General features: G+C 40.9%; 1 protein-coding gene across 8 annotated transcripts in view; it reads left to right on the plus strand.

Moving 5' to 3' along the window:
* TTLL5 (tubulin tyrosine ligase like 5) overlaps positions 1-20,213 on the plus strand; it is a 130,077-nt gene that overhangs the window by 38,398 nt on the left and 71,466 nt on the right. For 7 of the 8 annotated variants that reach the window (XR_014226539.1, XM_082284295.1, XM_082284294.1 and 4 more), the window contains 9 exons: positions 1,649-1,762; positions 2,136-2,227; positions 2,844-2,906; positions 3,801-3,839; positions 4,771-4,916; positions 5,899-6,190; positions 13,005-13,125; positions 15,284-15,430; positions 17,577-17,677. Coding sequence is in view for 7 of the 8 variants with exons in the window: in XM_082284295.1 (XP_082140421.1) it covers positions 1,649-1,762; positions 2,136-2,227; positions 2,844-2,906; positions 3,801-3,839; positions 4,771-4,916; positions 5,899-6,190; positions 13,005-13,125; positions 15,284-15,430; positions 17,577-17,677 (1,115 nt within the window). In the remaining variant the exon portion in view is untranslated. The remainder of the gene's footprint in view (positions 1-1,648; positions 1,763-2,135; positions 2,228-2,843; positions 2,907-3,800; positions 3,840-4,770; positions 4,917-5,898; positions 6,191-13,004; positions 13,126-15,283; positions 15,431-17,576; positions 17,678-20,213) is intronic. The other variant, XM_082284296.1, reaches the window with a different exon arrangement.

Here is a 20,213-nt window from a genome sequence, read left to right on the forward strand (position 1 = left end):
TCTCCGTTGTATTGAGACAATGGAGATGATTTCATTGAAGTGTTTCCTTAGAAAAGCAGATCATTTAATAGGATGAAGAATTTCCTGTAATATTCTCTTTGAGCAGCAATTCTCACATGATGATGGATTGTTATGCTAGTGCCAGGAAATGGTTTTTAGGAGAAGGTTGCCGATCAGGAGATTTTAGAGAAAGCTGTTAAGCCAAGTTTTTGAGCTGTGGATTTGAAATAAAAGAAAGCTTAGAAAGAAAGACTAAAAGCCTTTCAACTTAATGCCATCTACAGCATCAAGCAAACCTGTTTCATTGCTGGCATTTTTATTTCTTCTGCAAATCTTTGTGTCTCCTGCCTTCTCATCCAGATTGTCTCATTTTCTCTTCTCTTTTCAATCAGTTTTAGTTAGGCTTAACAAAATGTTTCAGCTGGTACCTGCTATGTCTGTTTTATCTTTGGATTTTTCTGTGCCAATCACTGCAGTATAACCTATTCTAGTGCAATGCCTGTTGCTTTTGCTGTTGCTTCATCTACAGATTCTGAATAGCCATTTGCCATTTCTAATGAAATGGAGAGAATGGAATTCAATTCCAATAGTCTTTTCAAATAAAGATGCATCCTGATATTGCCATGGATTTTTTTTTTGTATCTGAGCAGTATGGGATATTCCCCTGGACTTTTCCACCTTAAGGTTTCTGTCATGTTTTTCTCTTCTTTCTAGATTAAGGCTCTCTGTGCATTCTTTGCTCAGTATAGAGCTAAAAGAAACTTTGAATTTAGTAGAAATGCTTGAGGCCTTCTCAGTAGACTCTTTTAGTGCTGTTTTTACCGAGGTAGTTTATCTAAACTGAGCCTAAGACCAGCTTAAATGTACTTGGGAACAAGTTCAAAGATTTCTGTCTTGCTTGGATTTAAAAATTTTATAATCCTGATGATTTGACGGCATTTTGAATTCCTGTCCTTTTGTTAGAATTGGCTAGGACTGTCCATCAGGTTAAAAATAAGCTTAGTGACTCTGTCCGCAAATTTTTGCTTGTCTTATTTAAAAAAAAATTGCATATTTATGCAAATTTGCGTGATGTATCTGTGTACATCTGCAGGATGTGTCTGTTAAGTGCAAGAAGTAGCAAGCTGACATCCAGCAGTATAGTAACAAAAGAATAACAGGTGGTGAACTTTTCCCTGCAACATTTATCTTGCCAGGGAATTAGAGTTCTGTTGTTCTAGTGTAGCAACACAGCTATAACACAGAATCATGGTTCTGGTACCATTTATGTGTGAATCCAAGTGTATTTGGGTCCTGTGAATGCTGACTCTAGTGCCCCTTGGGTGAGGACTTTTCTGTATGACATCCTGACTTTGCTGCTTTTGGTATGTCTCCTGTTTTTCTGGAAGGGGCCAGGGGTGTAAATACTGGCACTGATCCCCGAATTGTGCCTGCTGTGCTAAAATCTAAGGATCTGAATACTCACACTTAGTCCAGTCTGGGGTGTGGACTCTTAAACAGCTGGAGTGTGGAATCGTGAATTCTGGCTGTAGTGCTCTGGAGTGTAGATCCGGCTGGGAATGTGGTCCTGGAATTTGAATGTAACTTTTTTTAATATGAAAATTGAGAGGGAAAAAAAAAAAAATCTGGATTCACACCTTCTCTACAGCGTCCCCGTCCTCTGTCTGCCAGTGATGCTGAAGTTAAAAGCTCGATGCCCTTAGGCAGGGAAAAAGCAACAGGAAGGCATAGCAGCTCTGTGCTAGGCCTCACCATGGAGGAGGTAAGTAGGCTATTAAATAGCTTTAATTTACCTTGGCTTTCATGCAGTATGTGGGGTTTATTTGCTCAACAAAGAGTAAGTGCATGTATATGAAAAATGTGACAGAAGAAGTATGATTTTTGAAACAGAATTTGAGTTTTACTGCTGGTATTGCCCTTGCCTCCAATCATGCCAGGCAGGCATGTGCTTGAAGCAGTGATAGCCTCCTTCAGAATTTAAATGCAAGACAAAATTCCTTAAGGATAGCATATGTACCCAGTCCATTTGCAGGATTGAATAGTCTTGTTTTCTGAAACTCAGAGATTTTTGTAAGGTTCATTTTTCATTGTTATCTATTTTGCTGACTATTTTCTTTTTTTTTTTTTTTAATCAGATCAAAGTTCTTCGGCGAGTGAAAGAGGAAAATGAACGGAGAGGAGGCTTTGTCCGGATATTCCCCACCCCACTAACATGGGACCTTTATGGGTGAGAATAAAAATCAGATAGGATGGCACTGATGCTCTGTGTTGAGGGATATTTTGTGTTAGGTATCTGTAGATCAGCCATCCTGGCATTCAAAAAGATGTATTGAAAGTTTTGGCAGAGTTTATTTTAGTGTTGAAAATTCTTTTTTCTGATCCCTTGTTTTTATCAGCTGCTGCTTTGCATAGCTGCACCCCGTGGAAAGCTGTTGGACATTATTTCTGGTATTGCTTTTCTGTTAGAATAAAAGTGTCTTCCTTTCAGATTTTTGCTAACTACTTTTACGTCCTCAAGCTGCATACTGTGTAACCTTGTCATTAGGCCATAAACACCACATAGGACTCACTCATTATGAAAGTGATACTATATTACACTTCCCTCGGTTTGTTTTTCCAGTCTGTAATGTTTTCTCCACCTCTTACATCACCAGGAGCTTCAGCTGAGAAATGATAGCTCTCTTCCTTTCGTCTTTTCTGTTGTGGTACAGCATGTTGTCTGAATCCACTTCTGGGATGGTCTTTTAGAGATCATTTATTTCTGTATTGTGCTACCTTTCATTGTGTTTAGCTCTGTTTTGATAATCCTGTTTGGGTTTTTTTGTTTTTTTTTTTTCCTCTAGGTCTTTTCTAGAGCACAAGACATCAATGAACTACATGCTGGCTACACGTCTGTTTAAGGACAGGTAGAGAGCTTTTCTGTTTGGGAGAGAGGTAAAGGGCATGAACTGTACAAAAAGGATTGATTCCTCCCTTATCCAATGTTATAAACACAAGCCTGGGATTTATATGGGTGGTCATAATTGTGCATCTCTTCCCTAGTGTGCCAATGACCGTTGTTCATAGATTTGTGTTGCTCTTCTGAAACCAAGGGCAAAAAGGACAATACTCAAAAGACATGGGAATTGTCAGAGTACTAGTATTACTATAGACATGAAAAAACTTCAAACACTTAAGTTTCTCTATGAAGGGATTTTAGGTGGTCCTGGCTTACCTATTGTTTCAAATTTCAAACCACATTAAAGCTTGTCTTCATGTAAAGTAAGCCCTGAAATTGACTTCTCCAGTGTTTTAGTATCCCTATCTGCAGTATGATTTGATGGTTCTTTTTCTGGGTTGTGGTTGGGTGGAAATGACAGTTCATGCCACTAGCTGAGCTTCCACTGGGAGTTGTATGCAGTTGTCTTTCACTGTATGTTTAATGCCCTTCCTTCTCAACAGTTCTTGTGCAAATTTGAGATCCACTATGAAGTAACTTCCAAGTAAAGACAGGGTGGCTGAGAGACAGTATTTACAGAAGCTCTTCCTGCATCAGTGCTGTATAATTTTTCTCTCTGTGTACGTTCAGGGATGTGTCTAAAGAGTAGTTCTAAATGATGCCTTCTCCAGCTTAAACCAGACAAATGCAAGCATCAATTGTAGTACAGCTGCTTAGGTCTCCTCTTTTGGAGCCCTTTTTTTTTTCTGCTTTCAGATAGAACTCACAAGTAATTCTGTAAATATTGTGGAAGACTATGGAGGCTTTTTAATCAAGGCTGATCCAGTATGGAGGGTAATTTGTGACCTTTTTCTCTTTGTAGAGGCAAGATGAAAAGAGAGTTCATCACTGGGAGATCCCGGTAAATAGCTTCTTAATTTAATAATTTGTGCTTTGTAGGATTTATTCTAAATTTAGATTTCCACAGCTTCATCTTCCAAGTTGTGAGTCAACACCTTTTCTACCTTAAATCCATGAAAATAATTTTAGAAACATAAATACAGTGAGAAAAGAACATACCCACATGTGAAGAGCTCACGTTTTCATTGGACCTTAAAATTTCTCCTCATAGGCTTCTCACTTTGGTATTCCTGCCATGGAATAAGCATCATCATTCAGCTCTCTCAAAAGATCTTGTAATGCATGAAGGTTTTGGACTTCATACACTCATATATTCACTTTGTTAGATCTAAAAAGATAAATGAAACGATAAGAATTTTCTGTGCTTGTTTCCACATATCATAGAGAGCACTTTTCTGGATCTTTGTGCACTGGCAGAAAGTTGTTACTTTTGTATGTTTTCCTTAAGGAATCTGGCAGGGCTCCTCATCCCTTAAGTAGAACTTGGAGCAAGTTTGACATTTTCCACTTTTATTATGTTAAGATTCTTATATCTGCTCAGTGAAGAACAAGCTATGTACATAAATGGTTCGGACAACTGGATTGGTGTCCATGTGCTCTCTTTCCATTCCCCTTTGTTGTTTTGTACTCTTGCAATTTCCTCTATTAATTGTGCCCTGAGCTGTTGCATGATGGGCAGATGCTGCTCAGTCATGAAAGTGTGATACTAGGTGAGTGTGTCTTGGGGCTTTGAGAGATGATGTGAAGTACATATAAGACTCTCTTCAAACATTTATAGGCTTAAGGAGAGCAGAGTTAGACTGATGGTAAATATTTCTTCCTGTATCAGGAAGAATGTTTCTTGAAGAAATTTGATCTACTAGGTCTCTTGTATCATCAGGGAGAGAAGGACAAAGGGAGACTGAGGGATATCTCTGTACTGTGCTTCCCAGAGCAGGTCTTAATGGAAGGCCAGATATGAGGATGGAAGCTGTGGACTCTCATGCTCTCTTTTATGAGAGAAAGCTTGTTTCACTGGAGTTACGGAAGCGTCGTCGATGTCATGGCAAGGCTAGAGCAGCACAGAGAAGATCATCAGGTATGCATGGCTAGAGTTTTAGATGAGCAGCTAGTCAAAAACAAGCAAGCATAGGACTCTTTTGTTTGAAATGGAGTTGTGTGAATGGAGTTGTTCTGGTTTCAAATGTTAATAGTTTTCACTTCATTCCATTTCTGGGCTTCTTGTTTGTTTAGTGCCTTGAATTTCTTTCTCACCTTTCCACACCCCCATGTATATGATTAAAGGTAATCAGTGTTTGCTTGGAAATGAGCTCGTGATTGCATTTTGGGTAAAGAACTCAACAGTATGTGTGCCTCTGTAATTCTTCAGCTTTTCAGAGAAAGATTGGACCTTTCAGATTGTTTCTCCTAGACAGCTGTGACTCTAAGCTGTTGGGAAGAGAAATCTTTCTCCAGACTGAAGTTGGAAACTTAAAATGGTACAAAGGTGAATGATCCCCACAAGTGACTGTTCCTGGAGCCTTTATCTAAACTCTTTCTAATAGCTCTGTGATACTGACTGCAATAGGAGAGCTTGTATGTTATAAGATGGTTTTTTGCTGCTATGTTAAGGTGTATGATCTTTATTGGCACATGTGGAAGTTTAGATTTTGTAGCTGTATTTGACTCACAACATACAAAAATGTGTGTGTATATATATCAAGTATGGGTTTATATATGTCACTATATATATATATATGTAAGAATCAGCATAAAATATAGGAAAATGTCTTTGCCTCTGATTTTGTGTGGGCATTTTTTTTCATTTGTAAGGTTAAAACAAGAATCTTGGTCTGTATACTGTAGTATTGGGAAAATGGGCTTCTCAAAACTGTTTGATGCACAAGCAGAAAGACAGAATAATATATAGAACAGTCATGCTTAAGATGCTATTCTAAAATGGTGGTGTTCTGTCCTAGCAGAAAAGAGTTTAGGGGTAAACCAAAGGGTATAAATAGTAGAACAGTCCTCTCCACTTTTTTTTTTCTTAACCAGCATAAGTGATTTCTCCTCTACTACAGGCACATCAGAACCAACAAAGCTGTCCCTCAAGTCAGACATGGAAGGTGAGGAGGAAGAGGAGATGGATGGAGGTGAAGATGAAGAGGTAGATAGAAGTGTTTGCTCTCTTTCGGACACCCAGGTGAAAAACAAGCCAAAGCTCTCTGACTCAGTGAAAACTACTTGTAAGGAGAGGTTACCAAAAAAACCTGACAGGAAAACTGGAGATGGAGCAGAGCTGTTTCTGCAAAAACCAGACTCAGAATCTCAGTTTAACTTGCTTCAGATTCTTCAAAAGCATGGAAACTTGAGGTGAGAGCTTTCTGCATATTGCCTCTAGTTTTGACTTGAAGCTAATATGAGTTAAACTATGGAGGATGCACGTTATGAGTGTGAGGAGATAAGAAGACCCTAGAAAAGGGGCCTGGATTTTTGTCTAACTGTGGGCTGCCTTGACATCTTGTTGGCACAGAAGGGAGACTATTGCCAAGTCTGACAGTTTACCTAAATGCCTGACCTTCTGGATCAGTGTAAAGCATGGCCTATAGTTTCCATTGCAGTTCTTTAATCTGATGGTGTAAGCTGTTCGTTGTCAGCTCAGGCTTCTAAAATGCCTCTTTGCCTTAATGCAGGATACCTGCTACTGAATTCTAAATTTTTTCTTCTCATTCTTTGCATTTGCCAAGAAGTGGTTATAAACATACGTTAAATTATCCAAGAAGGGTTGGATAGGAATATCTCAGTGCTGTCTCTCCATAAAATTAGTTTTCTTGTTTTATCTCGTTTTCTCGAATTTTACCTCTGGTAATAATCTTTGCTCAAGGTCATCACCTTCTGAGAGCAAGATTAGGAGGTAGTTTGAGAGTTACAAATTTCTGAAACATTTCACTGCATGTTGTTGAGTATGGCTGCAGAACAGAGTATGTTCTGATGCGTGACTCTGTTTCTTGGAAAAAAGAGATGTGCTGGAGGAGATTCTATAGAAAAACACCAAGAAGCGTCTTAATCAGATGTTTCAAAGCATGATCCTCCCCTTGGATGTGGGTAGCAAAACTGTCTAATTGCAGAAAGTGCAAAAAGAAAGCATGATCATGTATATCTGTGTAGGAAGACTTTGCATCTCCTACACAAGAAGCAGCATTATGGTTTCTGTGAAAAATGTCCCAAGGTATAGAAAATGTTTCTTGTTGCTTCCTTAGTTTAGTTTCTGCAAGAAATTATGGCTTATTCAATGGCTTTGGGGTTTGTTCTGATGTCTAATTGTGTGTAGTGGTTTTGGTTCAAAATATTCATTACTTACTTGTTTTCCTTCTGTGAGATAAAGAATTAGGAGAAAAGCAAAACAGGCACAAACCTTAAACAGTTGCAGTACAATGAAAGAGTTTTATTACTAATAGAATTAAAAGTAAAGAGACAATAACAAAACAAAATTAAAGCAAATCCCCCCCCCCCCCCCTCCAGCCAGCACTTCTCTCCTTTTACTTAGCTCACACAAGGGATAACAGAACATGCGATGTTAGTCAGTGTTCCAGTTCTTGAAAAGTCTCTCTCTTATGCTTAAGGGAAAAAAGGGTTTTTCCTTCAGTTGCACGTGGTTCCCAAACTGCCACCAACAGCAGATCCGCCCGGAAACAAACAATCTGCTGTGTGTAGAACATCTCTCCCATGAAAAATCTCACAGTTCCTTCACACTGCAAAACATGGGCCATCACATGGGGTTATTCATCTTTTTAAGGATAAGTTCTTTTGGCCTGCACACAAAGGCTCTTCTTCGCCACAAGTCTCTAACAGCCTCTTGCTACTATAAAGCCTGGCATTGGCATTCTTCACAATCTTCACAGGCACACGAAGATACTCCATCCCCCCATGTTCTTCAAATGGATTAAAGAGACAAACAGTTTGTGGTATTACAATTTCTTACCACGGCATGCAAGAAGGTTTCTTTTAAGCTGCCCGCCAGAATCGTGGCACCGCCCTCTTTTCTCCCAGTCGCCATGCTCAGCTCCGTCCCATGTGACTCACTTCTCTTTCTCTCTGACTGACACCGCCATGCTGAAGAGTGTTCTTGTTCAGCCTTTACGGTGGGGAAAGCCTCGCTCCCTTTGTGCTGCTGGCTGCGTGGTGTCTTCTTCAGTTCAGCACGAAGTGTGCTGGCTGCAGACAGGAGGCTCTGCCGGCTCCCGTTGACTCCGCCGGCTCCACGTGGAGAGGAGAGGGACCCGCCGGTCCCCAGAAGCCGCGCTGGATGGGTTTAGCTGTGAGCAGTCCATGGCTGGTTTTAGCTGCCTGTGGCTCTGAGGCAGTCCCCCCCCAGCCACCCAGGGTCCGTGCCACAGCGTGGGGAAAGGGGGAAAAGGGCAGTGGCCCCGGCCCAGCCCGGCGGGGCCGGGAGGCTCCGGAGCCCCCACCTCCCAGCAGGCGAGCTCCGACCAAAAGGGGAAGTCCCGCCTTTCTGTGCGGTTTAAATATGTAAATTGTGAGAAGCGTAATTGGTCTTAAAGACTGTCCATCAACTCAGGGTCAACCCAATACATTCCACCCCTCGCTTCTTAAAATTTACATATCCAAAAATTACTTAAAATAGCAAAACCAGAGATAAAAGAAAACAAATTACATAAACCTCCACCCCTAGAATATTTACCACTTCTACAAAGTAAATTTCTTCTATTATTCTTCTTAATTTTATAACTTTATACTTGCTCTGCTTATTATTTTCTCCTAATTAATCTTCATCTCACAGTGCCCATTAATTGCCCGCATTCTCCACCATTTAATGTAGCGGGTTGAGTTCGAAACCAGGCAGAAACACCAATTAAATGTAGTGGTTTTGGTTCAAAATATTCATTACTTACTTGTTTTCCTTCTGTGAGATAAAGAATTAGGAGAAAAGCAAAACAGGCACAAACCTTAAACAGTTGCAGTACAATGAAAGAGTTTTATTACTAATAGAATTAAAAGTAAAGAGACAATAACAAAACAAAATTAAAGCAAATCCCCCCCCCCCCCTCCAGCCAGCACTTCTCTCCTTTTACTTAGCTCACACAAGGGATAACAGAACATGCGATGTTAGTCAGTGTTCCAGTTCTTGAAAAGTCTCTCTCTTATGCTTAAGGGAAAAAAGGGTTTTTCCTTCAGTTGCACGTGGTTCCCAAACTGCCACCAACAGCAGATCCGCCCGGAAACAAACAATCTGCTGTGTGTAGAACATCTCTCCCATGAAAAATCTCACAGTTCCTTCACACTGCAAAACATGGGCCATCACATGGGGTTATTCATCTTTTTAAGGATAAGTTCTTTTGGCCTGCACACAAAGGCTCTTCTTCGCCACAAGTCTCTAACAGCCTCTTGCTACTATAAAGCCTGGCATTGGCATTCTTCACAATCTTCACAGGCACACGAAGATACTCCATCCCCCCATGTTCTTCAAATGGATTAAAGAGACAAACAGTTTGTGGTATTACAATTTCTTACCACGGCATGCAAGAAGGTTTCTTTTAAGCTGCCCGCCAGAATCGTGGCACCGCCCTCTTTTCTCCCAGTCGCCATGCTCAGCTCCGTCCCATGTGACTCACTTCTCTTTCTCTCTGACTGACACCGCCATGCTGAAGAGTGTTCTTGTTCGGGCTTTACGGTGGGGAAAGCCTCGCTCCCTTTGTGCTGCTGGCTGCGTGGTGTCTTCTTCAGTTCAGCACGAAGTGTGCTGGCTGCAGACAGGAGGCTCTGCCGGCTCCCGTTGACTCCGCCGGCTCCACGTGGAGAGGAGAGGGACCCGCCGGTCCCCAGAAGCCGCGCTGGATGGGTTTAGCTGTGAGCAGTCCATGGCTGGTTTTAGCTGCCTGTGGCTCTGAGGCAGTCCCCCCCCAGCCACCCAGGGTCCGTGCCACAGCGTGGGGAAAGGGGGAAAAGGGCAGTGGCCCCGGCCCGGCCCGGCGGGGCCGGGAGGCTCCGGAGCCCCCACCTCCCAGCAGGCGAGCTCCGACCAAAAGGGGAAGTCCCGCCTTTCTGTGCGGTTTAAATATGTAAATTGTGAGAAGCGTAATTGGTCTTAAAGACTGTCCATCAACTCAGGGTCAATCCAATACATTGTGGCAAGGACATTTGCTGCTGTGGCAGGGAAGATTCTGAATCCTCTTTTGAGGATAAACATAGCAATGCTGTGTCTATATCTACGTATATATAGAACTGACTCCTGCCAAGAACATAAGCTCTGTCTGATGTTCCTGGCAGAATCTTGCTCAGCACCCAGCACTGTTGGGATTCCCCACAGAAGGGTATAAGGCTTGTGGTGACCTCATGTTCCAAGATTGTGCTGGGCTTGGCCCCATCTGATCTGTCATTGATGTAAGCTTTGCTTATGGGCTCAACAGGCAGAGGAGCTGAAGTAATAGAATTTTCATCCGAGAGAAACCAGGCCCATTCTAGTCAGTTGTTGTAGGTTGTAGGACTTCTCTCTCCTTTAGTCAGCCTGATGAGGAAATATCTGCCTTCTACACATTGGGTGTTACTGGTGAAGAGGTGATACTCAAAGGAAACTTGTTCCCCCAACTGTGCCATTCCCAAGGAAGTAAAACGAAAAGGAAGTTGCTTGTTCCTGCATTTAAGGCCTCAGGTTTCAATATCCCCCACACCAAAGGAGAAGCAGTGTTAAACAAAGACCTCTTTAGTTTTTAGTCCTAGAACTATCAGGTGCAGGCCAAGACCTGTATTATTGTGCTGGTGTTGATAATGGGGGCTCCTTAACTTCTACCAGCACAAATCTTGAACTGGTCATGAGATGTTTTAATTGCACCTAAACCAAATGTGACAGCTAGAGAGCTGAGGTGAGAGCCTTTTCTGATACATGGTGGCCTGAAGTAAAGAGTATTAGTTCTCAGCTAGGATTCAGAGAGTTCTCCCAATGTTCCACACATGTGGAAAGAAAAGGTAGGCATAGTGACTAGTAGCATACAGAGGTCAGAGATGTTGCAAGGCCTGCTGTGCATTCTGGAGTTCCCTGAAGTTCCTGGAAGACAGAGCTTGTAACCAGGTATTTTCATCATGTTTTAGTTGCTGCAGTACAGCTATTTACAGAGAATGTTAGCTTGAGACTCTTGTGAACTTGTCATTGGCTTAGCCCCTCTTTGGTCCTATGTGACCTTACAGAATCAGCAAAAGGTGATGAGTAAGCTGATACATGGATACTTCTAATGTATTTTATTTGAACTTCAATTCTTGCCTGAATTGATGCATTGATCTCTATTAAGTGCTGCTGTGGTGTGATTTCTGTGTAACACTGTAACATAGTGTTCCTGAAATTTACAGAACCATAAACCAGAAAGACTTAATTCCTGCACAGAGTTTTTAATAGCATTTCAGGGTCTCATACATGGAGTCATAAGGACCGTATAAGTACCTGAGAATATTCATAAGAAGCAGAGAACAAGTAGAAAAAATATGGTGAAGTTCTTCAGGAATCAGTCTGAGGCTGATACTAATAATCAATTCAAGAATGACACAAAATATACAAATGTGCTAATGAAATTTGCTAATGGGAAATATTTGGGAGTTATTACCATGAGACCAAAGTAGTGGACTAAATATGACTGGGTGACTTTGAGGGTATAAATACTATAACTAGGTTGAAATTCAGTAGCACAAAGTGCAAGGGGATGTTTATAAGAACTAATAATTTACAGCAGAAGTTCTGTCTGCTGGGTGTACATCAACTGGAAATTAATTATGAGGAAAAATATCTTGCTTGCTGGTTGATCACAGGAAGTTTACGAAGCTCTAGCTCATTGCATACATGAAAACACCAAATGTGTTCCAGGGTTTATCCCTTGACATACTTCTGAGACTTGATGTGGAGTATTGTACACAGACACTATCACCCGCGTTCATGGAAGGCAAACTGTGAGTGGAACACAGGTGGAGGTGAGCTGCTGGTCTCATCATGGCAGATGTGAATAGTTCACACCAATAAAATGAAAGCTATGAAAGGATGTAACTCTGTTAATAAAGACATTCAAGGTGGGAGACCCATCAGGGATTAAATTTAAGATACAGGACAGTGTTGGAAAAAGAAAAAGCAATTACAAACTTCTCCAGAGTGAAGCTGGGCTGGGTAGTAAGAGGAGGTTCCTATTTATTAGAACAGTAAGTTCTGAAGTAATATTTCAGGAAAGTAATGGGTTCAAAACTGTAGTTTGTTTTAAGATGAAACTTAAAATTTTACAGAACATACTAGGACACTTGCTGTGATAGAAAGGGAAATCTCTTGCTGACACTAAAGCCAATCTGCTGCTATATCCTTATGAAAAGTTTCTTGCAACTATAGGGAAAACTATGAGGAGGAGCAGAGACTGGGAGAGCAGAATGTTTGAGGATAGGGTCTAGACCAAGGGGACAATGAACAGAACTAGGCAAAGAGTTCAGCAATTTCTCTCACAACAGATGCATATACTAAAGTGACTGCCATTGTGAGGGAATGAGAAGCTATGTGTTCCTCCCAGTCCTCTCCTCGGTTCATGCTTACAGCTTCCCAACATGTTCAGCCAGCTGCACAGCAGATTTTGCTGATGTTCCTTCATTCCTCAGTGGTGCCTTGCTCAATGAAATTTGGCTTGTATCCCTGAGCCAGCAGGGAAAGAGCTCACTTTCACAGATTTAATTCTTTCATTTCCAATGGGAATTACAGGGCCTTTGTTATAACTCTGGCACTAGTATCAAGCCCTTTGTTTATTTTATGGTCTGTTGTTGTGGTGTTCAAAATGTTTGTGAAAACAGAGGCCCTGTAGAGCCTTGAATTTGTTTTAAAAATACACAGTTTTGCTGATGTCCATGTTACTGGCTTTTAGAGGGAGTAACTAAGGCTGTAAAAGGCAGGAAGAACATTCCATTTTTAGAAATTATGTTAGAGAGTGTCTACTATCTTTTGTACCTCCTGCAATACCTACCCCATCTTCAGAAGTGAAGGTCTGCTTGAAAATGCTGGTGGGGTGAAGAGGTCCTCCTTTCTTTGAGCTTCAACATTAGTGTGCTTAGGAAGTCCCTGCTGACTGTGCATTGGTTCATAAGCTGTGCCTGACTGCTGTAACTCTTCCCATTCCTATTCTAAAGATAGCTGATTGATTCTTTTTGTCCACAGCAAAGTACAAGCTCGTACAGCTTTCTCTGCCTACCTACAGCATGTTCAACTCCGACTGATGAAGGATGCTGGCCAACAGATCCAGAATCCTTCCTGGGCTGCCAAAGAGGGTGAGCAAATGGTAAGAGGCTTCATGTTGGCCAGACTGAGAAGTCGAGTTGAAATCTACCTTGAGAGTTTTGAGGTCAATTCCCCTCCTTGCAAGTACAGAAGTCCAACTGAGATGATGGTTGCTCTTCTTTGTCTAGCTACTAGTGCTGCATTTTTAATATACAGGTGAGGTAGGACTGCTGACTGACCTCAGAGCATAGACAGACAGCTCTTAATGACTAGAGTGTTGTTGACATTCAAGCTGCTCACATCTCTTGTTACTTCTCCTTCACTGATTTCTGAGCTTACCTGCTCTTGAATTCTTCTCTAGAAGATTCTTTAAGATTATTTGTCAGGATCTGGTTTCTGCTGCATTAAACAAAGCATTCATTTACTCAAACAGAACTGGTAGCCAGTTAAGCTTTTTCTCTTATGTACTGTTGTAATATATCCAGACATCTGCATTTATGAATCTTACTTGCATTCTAGGTAGAGGAAATTAAAGTAAAAGCCACTGAGAAGAGAAAGTAAAAGTGATGGATTTTTCTAGGCAGTATTTTAAAGTCCTGTGTTTGATATGCATGCATTTTAAAAAGCTCAGCAAGCCCAGATCCCTTAATAAACTTTCCTAAAAGATCTTTGTACAGTAGACTCTTGAGCTTTCTGCATATATTCTCACTGAGTGTGTGTTGCAGGGAAACAGCCAATGCAGTTCAGAGATAAAATTGTGTGTCAAGAATAATCATTCAGCTCAGTGGAAAATGTTACCTCTGCTCTTTCCAAGTGGAAATTAAAACGGGCTTTTTCAGAGTCACTTTGTCTGCTGTACTGTGAAGAATAATGTTTAAAATAACAGATCAAACCAGCCTGGAGTAATGGCAGTGAGAGGCGAGCTGTGAAATCCAATAGTTTGGCTGTGAGGCTTCTCATTTATGCATTAGCAGAGCTCCTAAGCAAAAGCAAATCCAGAGGTGAGACACAGAAAGGGTTCAAAATACTCACAGGATGTATCTTGCCTTAGGATCTGCTTTGCCATATGTTTCCTCCACCAGAGGTCAAACAGACATGGTGAGGGACTGGAATTACATGGCTGTAGATGTAGTCGTCTATTGCTGTGAAGAGGGTATGGCAATAGTATTGTACTAGTTTGAAAGCAAACCAGTGAGAGACTTGAAATCAGAACTACAATTTAATAGGAAAATTAAAAATAAATGCAGTAGTACAGAAGCACTGACAGTCAGAATACAACCTGACACCCTGTCTGGCAGGGTGGCGGTACCAGTCCGATTAGGTGGTGGCTGCAGTCCTCCTGAAGTGATAGATGTGGTTCTGTTGAAGGGGTGATCCTGTAGAAGGGTCTGGTCTTCCTCTAAGGCCCCAGTAGTGGTTATGTAGCTCTTCTCCTCTGGGAACCCAGTAGGTAAGGGCCGAGTGTGGTGTCCCAAACCTCAGATTATACCCAGGCAGGAATGCTTGGTTCCTCCCTCTGGGCGGAGCATCTCACATTGGGATAATGTAATTTTATGAGTCATGCAGTGAGGGTGGATGGCCCATTAACAGAAGATAGCCCCCAGAGGGAGTTATCAGGGATGTGTCATGGAAGAGATAAAGAACACTGCCCCACCTGGTTTTAACAGATGGTGATAGAATACATACTTCTGGTTACATCTTACATTGTAACCTAAGGCAAGTATATATATGGAAAATGCTGAAATGGGGTTGCCCACTGTAGTGGAGATACCTGACCAGGGTCCCCTTTCCTGTGGTAGTGCTAAATGAGTTTTATGTCAGTGCACTTTATCACAGGCCTTCTTTAACACATTGCAGGTAGGTTTTTGGGATCATTCTCCTAAGATACTGGATTTTACAGGTTATTCTGTGTCGCTGCTTTTTGCTGATTGGTTATTTTTTTCCTTTTTCTGCCATGCTTTTGAGACAAACACTTCTCAAGTGTTCAAAATTCTGACCCATGTCAGGCAAGATGCACCACTTTTTTCTCCTCCACATTGGATTTATAGGGCTGTATTAAAAGTGCACATTGCAGAATGCTTTTGCCTGCCAGTTTCAGCTTGTTTTCTCAGGGCAATATGTTTAGTTCCTGCCAGTCCTTAGCTGCTGTAGTATCTCTATTCTCTTTTCCCCACGTCTTGCAGATAGTGCGTTGTTAACTCCATCTCTCTTGCTTGCAGGAGCTTGTCATCCGCTTTCTGAAGCGAGCTGCCAGCAACCTTTGTCAGTCCTTGAGGCTGCTGATCCCCAGCCGTCATTTAGGACTAACCGATCGTCGTCGTATCCTGGCTCGCCAGCTGGGCGAGTTCATCATCTGTTATAACAAGGTGACGAATTCTTTTTTTGATTCTTCTTTTGGTTTCTCTTTTCCTCTTACAAAGTATCTCAAGCAGGCTGTTTCAAAGGTACTGTTCTGTTATTTATATGGTCTGCTTGCAGCTGTACATCCAATAATGGTACTTTGTTGAAATTGTCAGATAGGCAACAACATTATTACATAATATATGCAGGCCAGTAATTATGTGCATAAAAAGAAGTGCTGAAATGAAGTAGAATTTAACTGGCAGTTTGCTTTTTCTTTGCCTTGTCTTTGATTCTAGTGCTTTGTAATGCCTGTTCCCACTTCTTGTTTTTATGGTGCTTCTTTGAAGTTATTTTTATACGGAATAGCATGAGATACGTATTTTACTATTTGCTTGGTATACTGAGGCATTGCTACATATCTGTAGTAAGGTACTCTGCATGCTCAGTGTTAAGGAGATGTAGATCCTAATTTAAATAATTTTCACATCTTTAGATGTAGAAGGTAGTGTTCTTAGCATAGTGGTTTCAACCTAATCTTCTATTTACTTATTTGGCAAGGACAGCTTCCCCTTTCCTTTGCCCGCTAGCATTTCTTTAGTGCTAGAACAAGGGTAATTGAAATTTAGCTTTCAGAGGCTGCTGCACAGAGGCCTCCAAGCTTCTACTCTTTAGGAGAGGATGCTCACTTACATTACCTTGTCAGAACTGACATCTGGTAACCTGATCTGTCTAAGCAAGGTTGGTATTGAACCAAATCTGTTCCAGGGAGTGCCTTGTATGCCTAATGCTCGCTGAATTACTGTGTTAGGAGTAACCACAAAACACTTGGGTGGTTCTGTGGTGAGTGAAGAATGCAGCTGCTTTGGATATAATTTCCACTCAAATTGTATTCAAACATTAGGATTTTCTGCTAACGCTTGAGTAAATTCACAAAATAAAGCTGTGTAACTGGTAATAAATCAGTGCATAAACATATTTTCTCAGTTAAAACAAGTGAGAACATATCACTTGAGGTTTCAGGGTCTAGATGTTTAAGCCCTTGAGAGACTGTTAGGCTGTGACTTTTTTTGATTTCTGTTTCCAACGTATAGACTTCTTTCATTGACTTGTAACTTCAGATTTAATAGGGACTGCTACTAGCTTTATGTATTATCTATAATGACACAGAAAAGGAGAATACAGCTCCAGAAAATTAAGTAAAAGAGATCACGTATTATCCAGACCTTTACTTAAGTAGTAAAGGGGAAAGATGTCCCAAACTGGCTTTTTCTTCTCTGTCTTGAATTATGTTTCAAAAGATGTATCTGACCCCTTTGTCCTGGGAATGCTCAGGCTACCAGCAGGAAGAAATGATGTGGAGGTCAAGTCTGGTCAGATAAAGCTTTTAAGCTGGTACGGGTATTGCAGACAGGCCTGAAGGTTTTTTTAATGAACAAAAAAGTTTGTATCAATCCAACCTCTAGTGCCAACCAGTTCTACTGGTGTAAAATAGATCATTTATATCTGAAAACTTGCTCAGATTTTCACACACAAAGGCTTACCATTTATTCCAGTATATTTCAGTGTATAAACATGTTTGCCACAGGCGGTACTATTTTACTTTCTTAGTTTTTGCTGAAGCAGTGTGGTTTTGGTATGTGTATAAGCCTCAGCAATTTGCTGCTTGACAAGCTCAAGAGAACTACTAGTTTATACTAGAAAATCTGTTGATTTTTCACAGACATCCTTCAGTTTCTTTAAGATTAATTTTATATTTTTTTCCTCCTTTCTTCTATCTGTCTGCTTCTGGGACAAATGCGCAAATAAAAGCTGTTTGGAGGAACTCTGTGACAGAAACAACGAAAGTGGAGAGGGGACTTAATATCTATTAAGAATGATTTTAATTTTTTTTCCCTTCCGTACTTCCTTATGTTCCAGCAAAGAGTGTAGTTGAAGGAACAGCACACATTTTTGAAGACTTGACCTTTTCCCAGCGAATCAATTGTGTCAGGTGGAGGAATGAAGAGTTTAGTGTATGCTTAGGATGCTGTCTCTGGGGCTCTCCATATTTATTCATGTTGTTGCACATAGCGATGTTTTTCTTTTCTTAGGTCCCATGATTTTTGTATTCTGGGAGCTGTAGCTATGCCATGGAACATAGAGACACTTACTGATACTGCTTATTAACAGGAAACAGAGCAGATGGTCCAGAAACAATCAAAAAAGAAACAGGAAGAGGAGGAGGAAGGAGTGAATCCTGAAAGTTTTCAGAACTTCATTGCCACAGCAAGGTAGGCGTAGATTTTATTCCCTTTGATAAACAATCTCTCAGCCTTGAAGGTGATGGCATTGTTCTAAAGATGATTTGATTGATCTAAGGCCTCTAGATACCTTTATTGACTGTAGGACCTGTTCCTGCTGAGGGACAGAGAGCTTGTCTTCTCTTGTCTTTCTGCCAGCAACCAAACACTTGTAACATCAGCATCTGGTGCCTAGAGAACATAAAATAGATGTTTTGACCATTAAGTAACTTCCCGAAGGACAGCAGTGGTTGCCCTGGCCTGTATAAATTTCAAACTGCTGCTGGTGAGTTAATGGTCTCCTTTCCTGTGATGCTGGAGCAAATAAGGCAGTACTTCAGAAGCAGAATGAAACTAGAGCTGCTGCTCAGATGATCTTGAGCTGCTGTGGTTGAACAGTTGTTATAGGTCTGACTCAAGTTTCTGCTCTCAGAAACAAATCTCATGCTTGCTGCCTCTCTTCAGGAATTTTCCAGGTCTGGATTTTCTGAGATGAGTGAGGAAGGGAGTTAGGCCTCTTATTTGACCTGCTAAAGCAGTTCAAGCAGTTACTTTCACAATGAAAAAACAGCATTTCCTGTCACTGTGCTTTATCTGCTTTAAACTTAAAAGAGTCTGGTAAGAAACATATTTTGAAAATAGTTAAGTATTCCTTAGGGCCTGTAGCATTGTATGAAAAACAATGGTATTATAACTATCTGACTATGGAGAGGTCTGAAATGATTCAGTGAACCACAATTAAAGTCTCTGATTCTTGAGCACAAAAAGCAGTTCCTCTTGACTCCATTCTTTGGAGAGTGGAGTGACATGCCTATATGGGGAGGAACCCCTGTCAATATCAGGACAGAGCTTACCTGCCTTTTTAATGCCCATCTTCTTTTTTCTGTGAGGATTGATGGTCACTACTTCTTTTTCATGACCACTTATTAAACTGTTCTTTCTTTTTCTCAGTTTGGATAGCACTTACAGTGAATGATTAGAAGTGGATTGTAGCTGAGGCATCCTAACTAAGTTCAGGTGGTTTCACAGTCTGTCTTGATACATACTTATGAAAAGAAGTATTTTGCCTTCTACTAAAATAATTGATGGAGTCATTACTGCAACAGCTTTACAGGATTGCAGAAAAATCTTCAGATAAAGATGTCTGACTACCATACACCATAGGATCTATGGCTCTTGCTAGAAATACATATTACATGGGACCATGGCATGCTTTTGGTTCTCTGACCGTTCTGGCCACTAAAATGCCTGTTCTGTCCTAGGCAGGTAATTTTCCTTTTTGCCAGAAGTGTTAAGAGATAGCTGTATGGAACAGAACTGCAAATTCTTCTATTTTCATGTGATTGGCTACCATGCCATCATGGCCTGATGCGGTCTAGGCTGGGGCTGGAGATTTTTGCTGGATTGTTTGACTGAGTGATATAGAATGGTTTGCCAAGGATCAGACAATTTCTAGTGATGATCTTTCTGCTTCTCATGAAGTATCAGGTATGTTTGAAACTCTGATGTCTGACACTTGGCCTTGTGCCTCAAGCTTAAAGCAGTGAGCAAGTAATTTGGAGCCGAGCAAAGGGGATAGATTTCCACTTTGAGTATTCATTCTGCAGTACAGTGAATGCAACAGTGGAGAAAATGGGTAATAAATATTGCTTCTTAATTGAGATTGTCTCAACTCTCTAACTTTGATATCACGTGGATGTCATTGTGTTTAGTTATACATATGCTATGACCATTGATTCTAAACATCCTCAGTGCATTGTAAAAGCACATACATACTGGTAAATTAATTTAAAAGCTTAAACCACCTTTCCACCAGCAACTTCTCATTCTTATATTTCCTCTTCCCTTGTATTCTGGGAGAAAAAGTGAAGTTTGGGTCTTCAGGGCATGCTGCAAACTTCAGTGTATCAGCTTTAGACATGGCTTTTACCAAATCTTAGGCTAGCTAATACTAATTACAATTGTGATATGCACAGGATGTTTTGAAAGATTCTAACTGCTGCTAATCTCTGCTCCTGTGTTAACATTTCCTTGTAGCATTGCTGGCACTATACTACTTACTTTGGTGTTTGCCATGCCATACAGCCACTCACTGATGCTGAGGCAACATGATAAAGAAAAAGGAAAGCACGTTAGATACCAAACAACTGGAATTACAGCTTGCACAAGCTCTAATAAGAATGGCCAAGTAGCTGATACTGTTTTGGGACCAATAGATGTTTAGGATATTGGGGCTGTTCCACTTTGTCATTGTAAAGAAAATGAGAAACATGCAAGTTTTGTGAGTTTCACCAAAATTTTGACTGTTCTGGTTGTAGCACAGTTTTGGCTAATTAACAAGGTTTTGCCTTCTTTTCTCTTTTCCCTGTGCTGCTGAATAGAAACTACTAATGGTGACTATAAAACAGAGGCTGAGCTGAGTTCTCTCATGAGAAAATAGCTGCTTATTCTAAAGAGCACCTGGAGAAGATTCACAAATTTAGCTGTGAAGGGAATCTCTCATGTTCAGCTGATCTCCCCAGATGTG

The sequence above is a fragment of the Coloeus monedula genome (assembly GCF_965178545.1).
Source record: "Coloeus monedula genome assembly, chromosome: 6".
In the NCBI taxonomy this organism is placed as follows: Eukaryota; Metazoa; Chordata; class Aves; order Passeriformes; family Corvidae; genus Coloeus; species Coloeus monedula.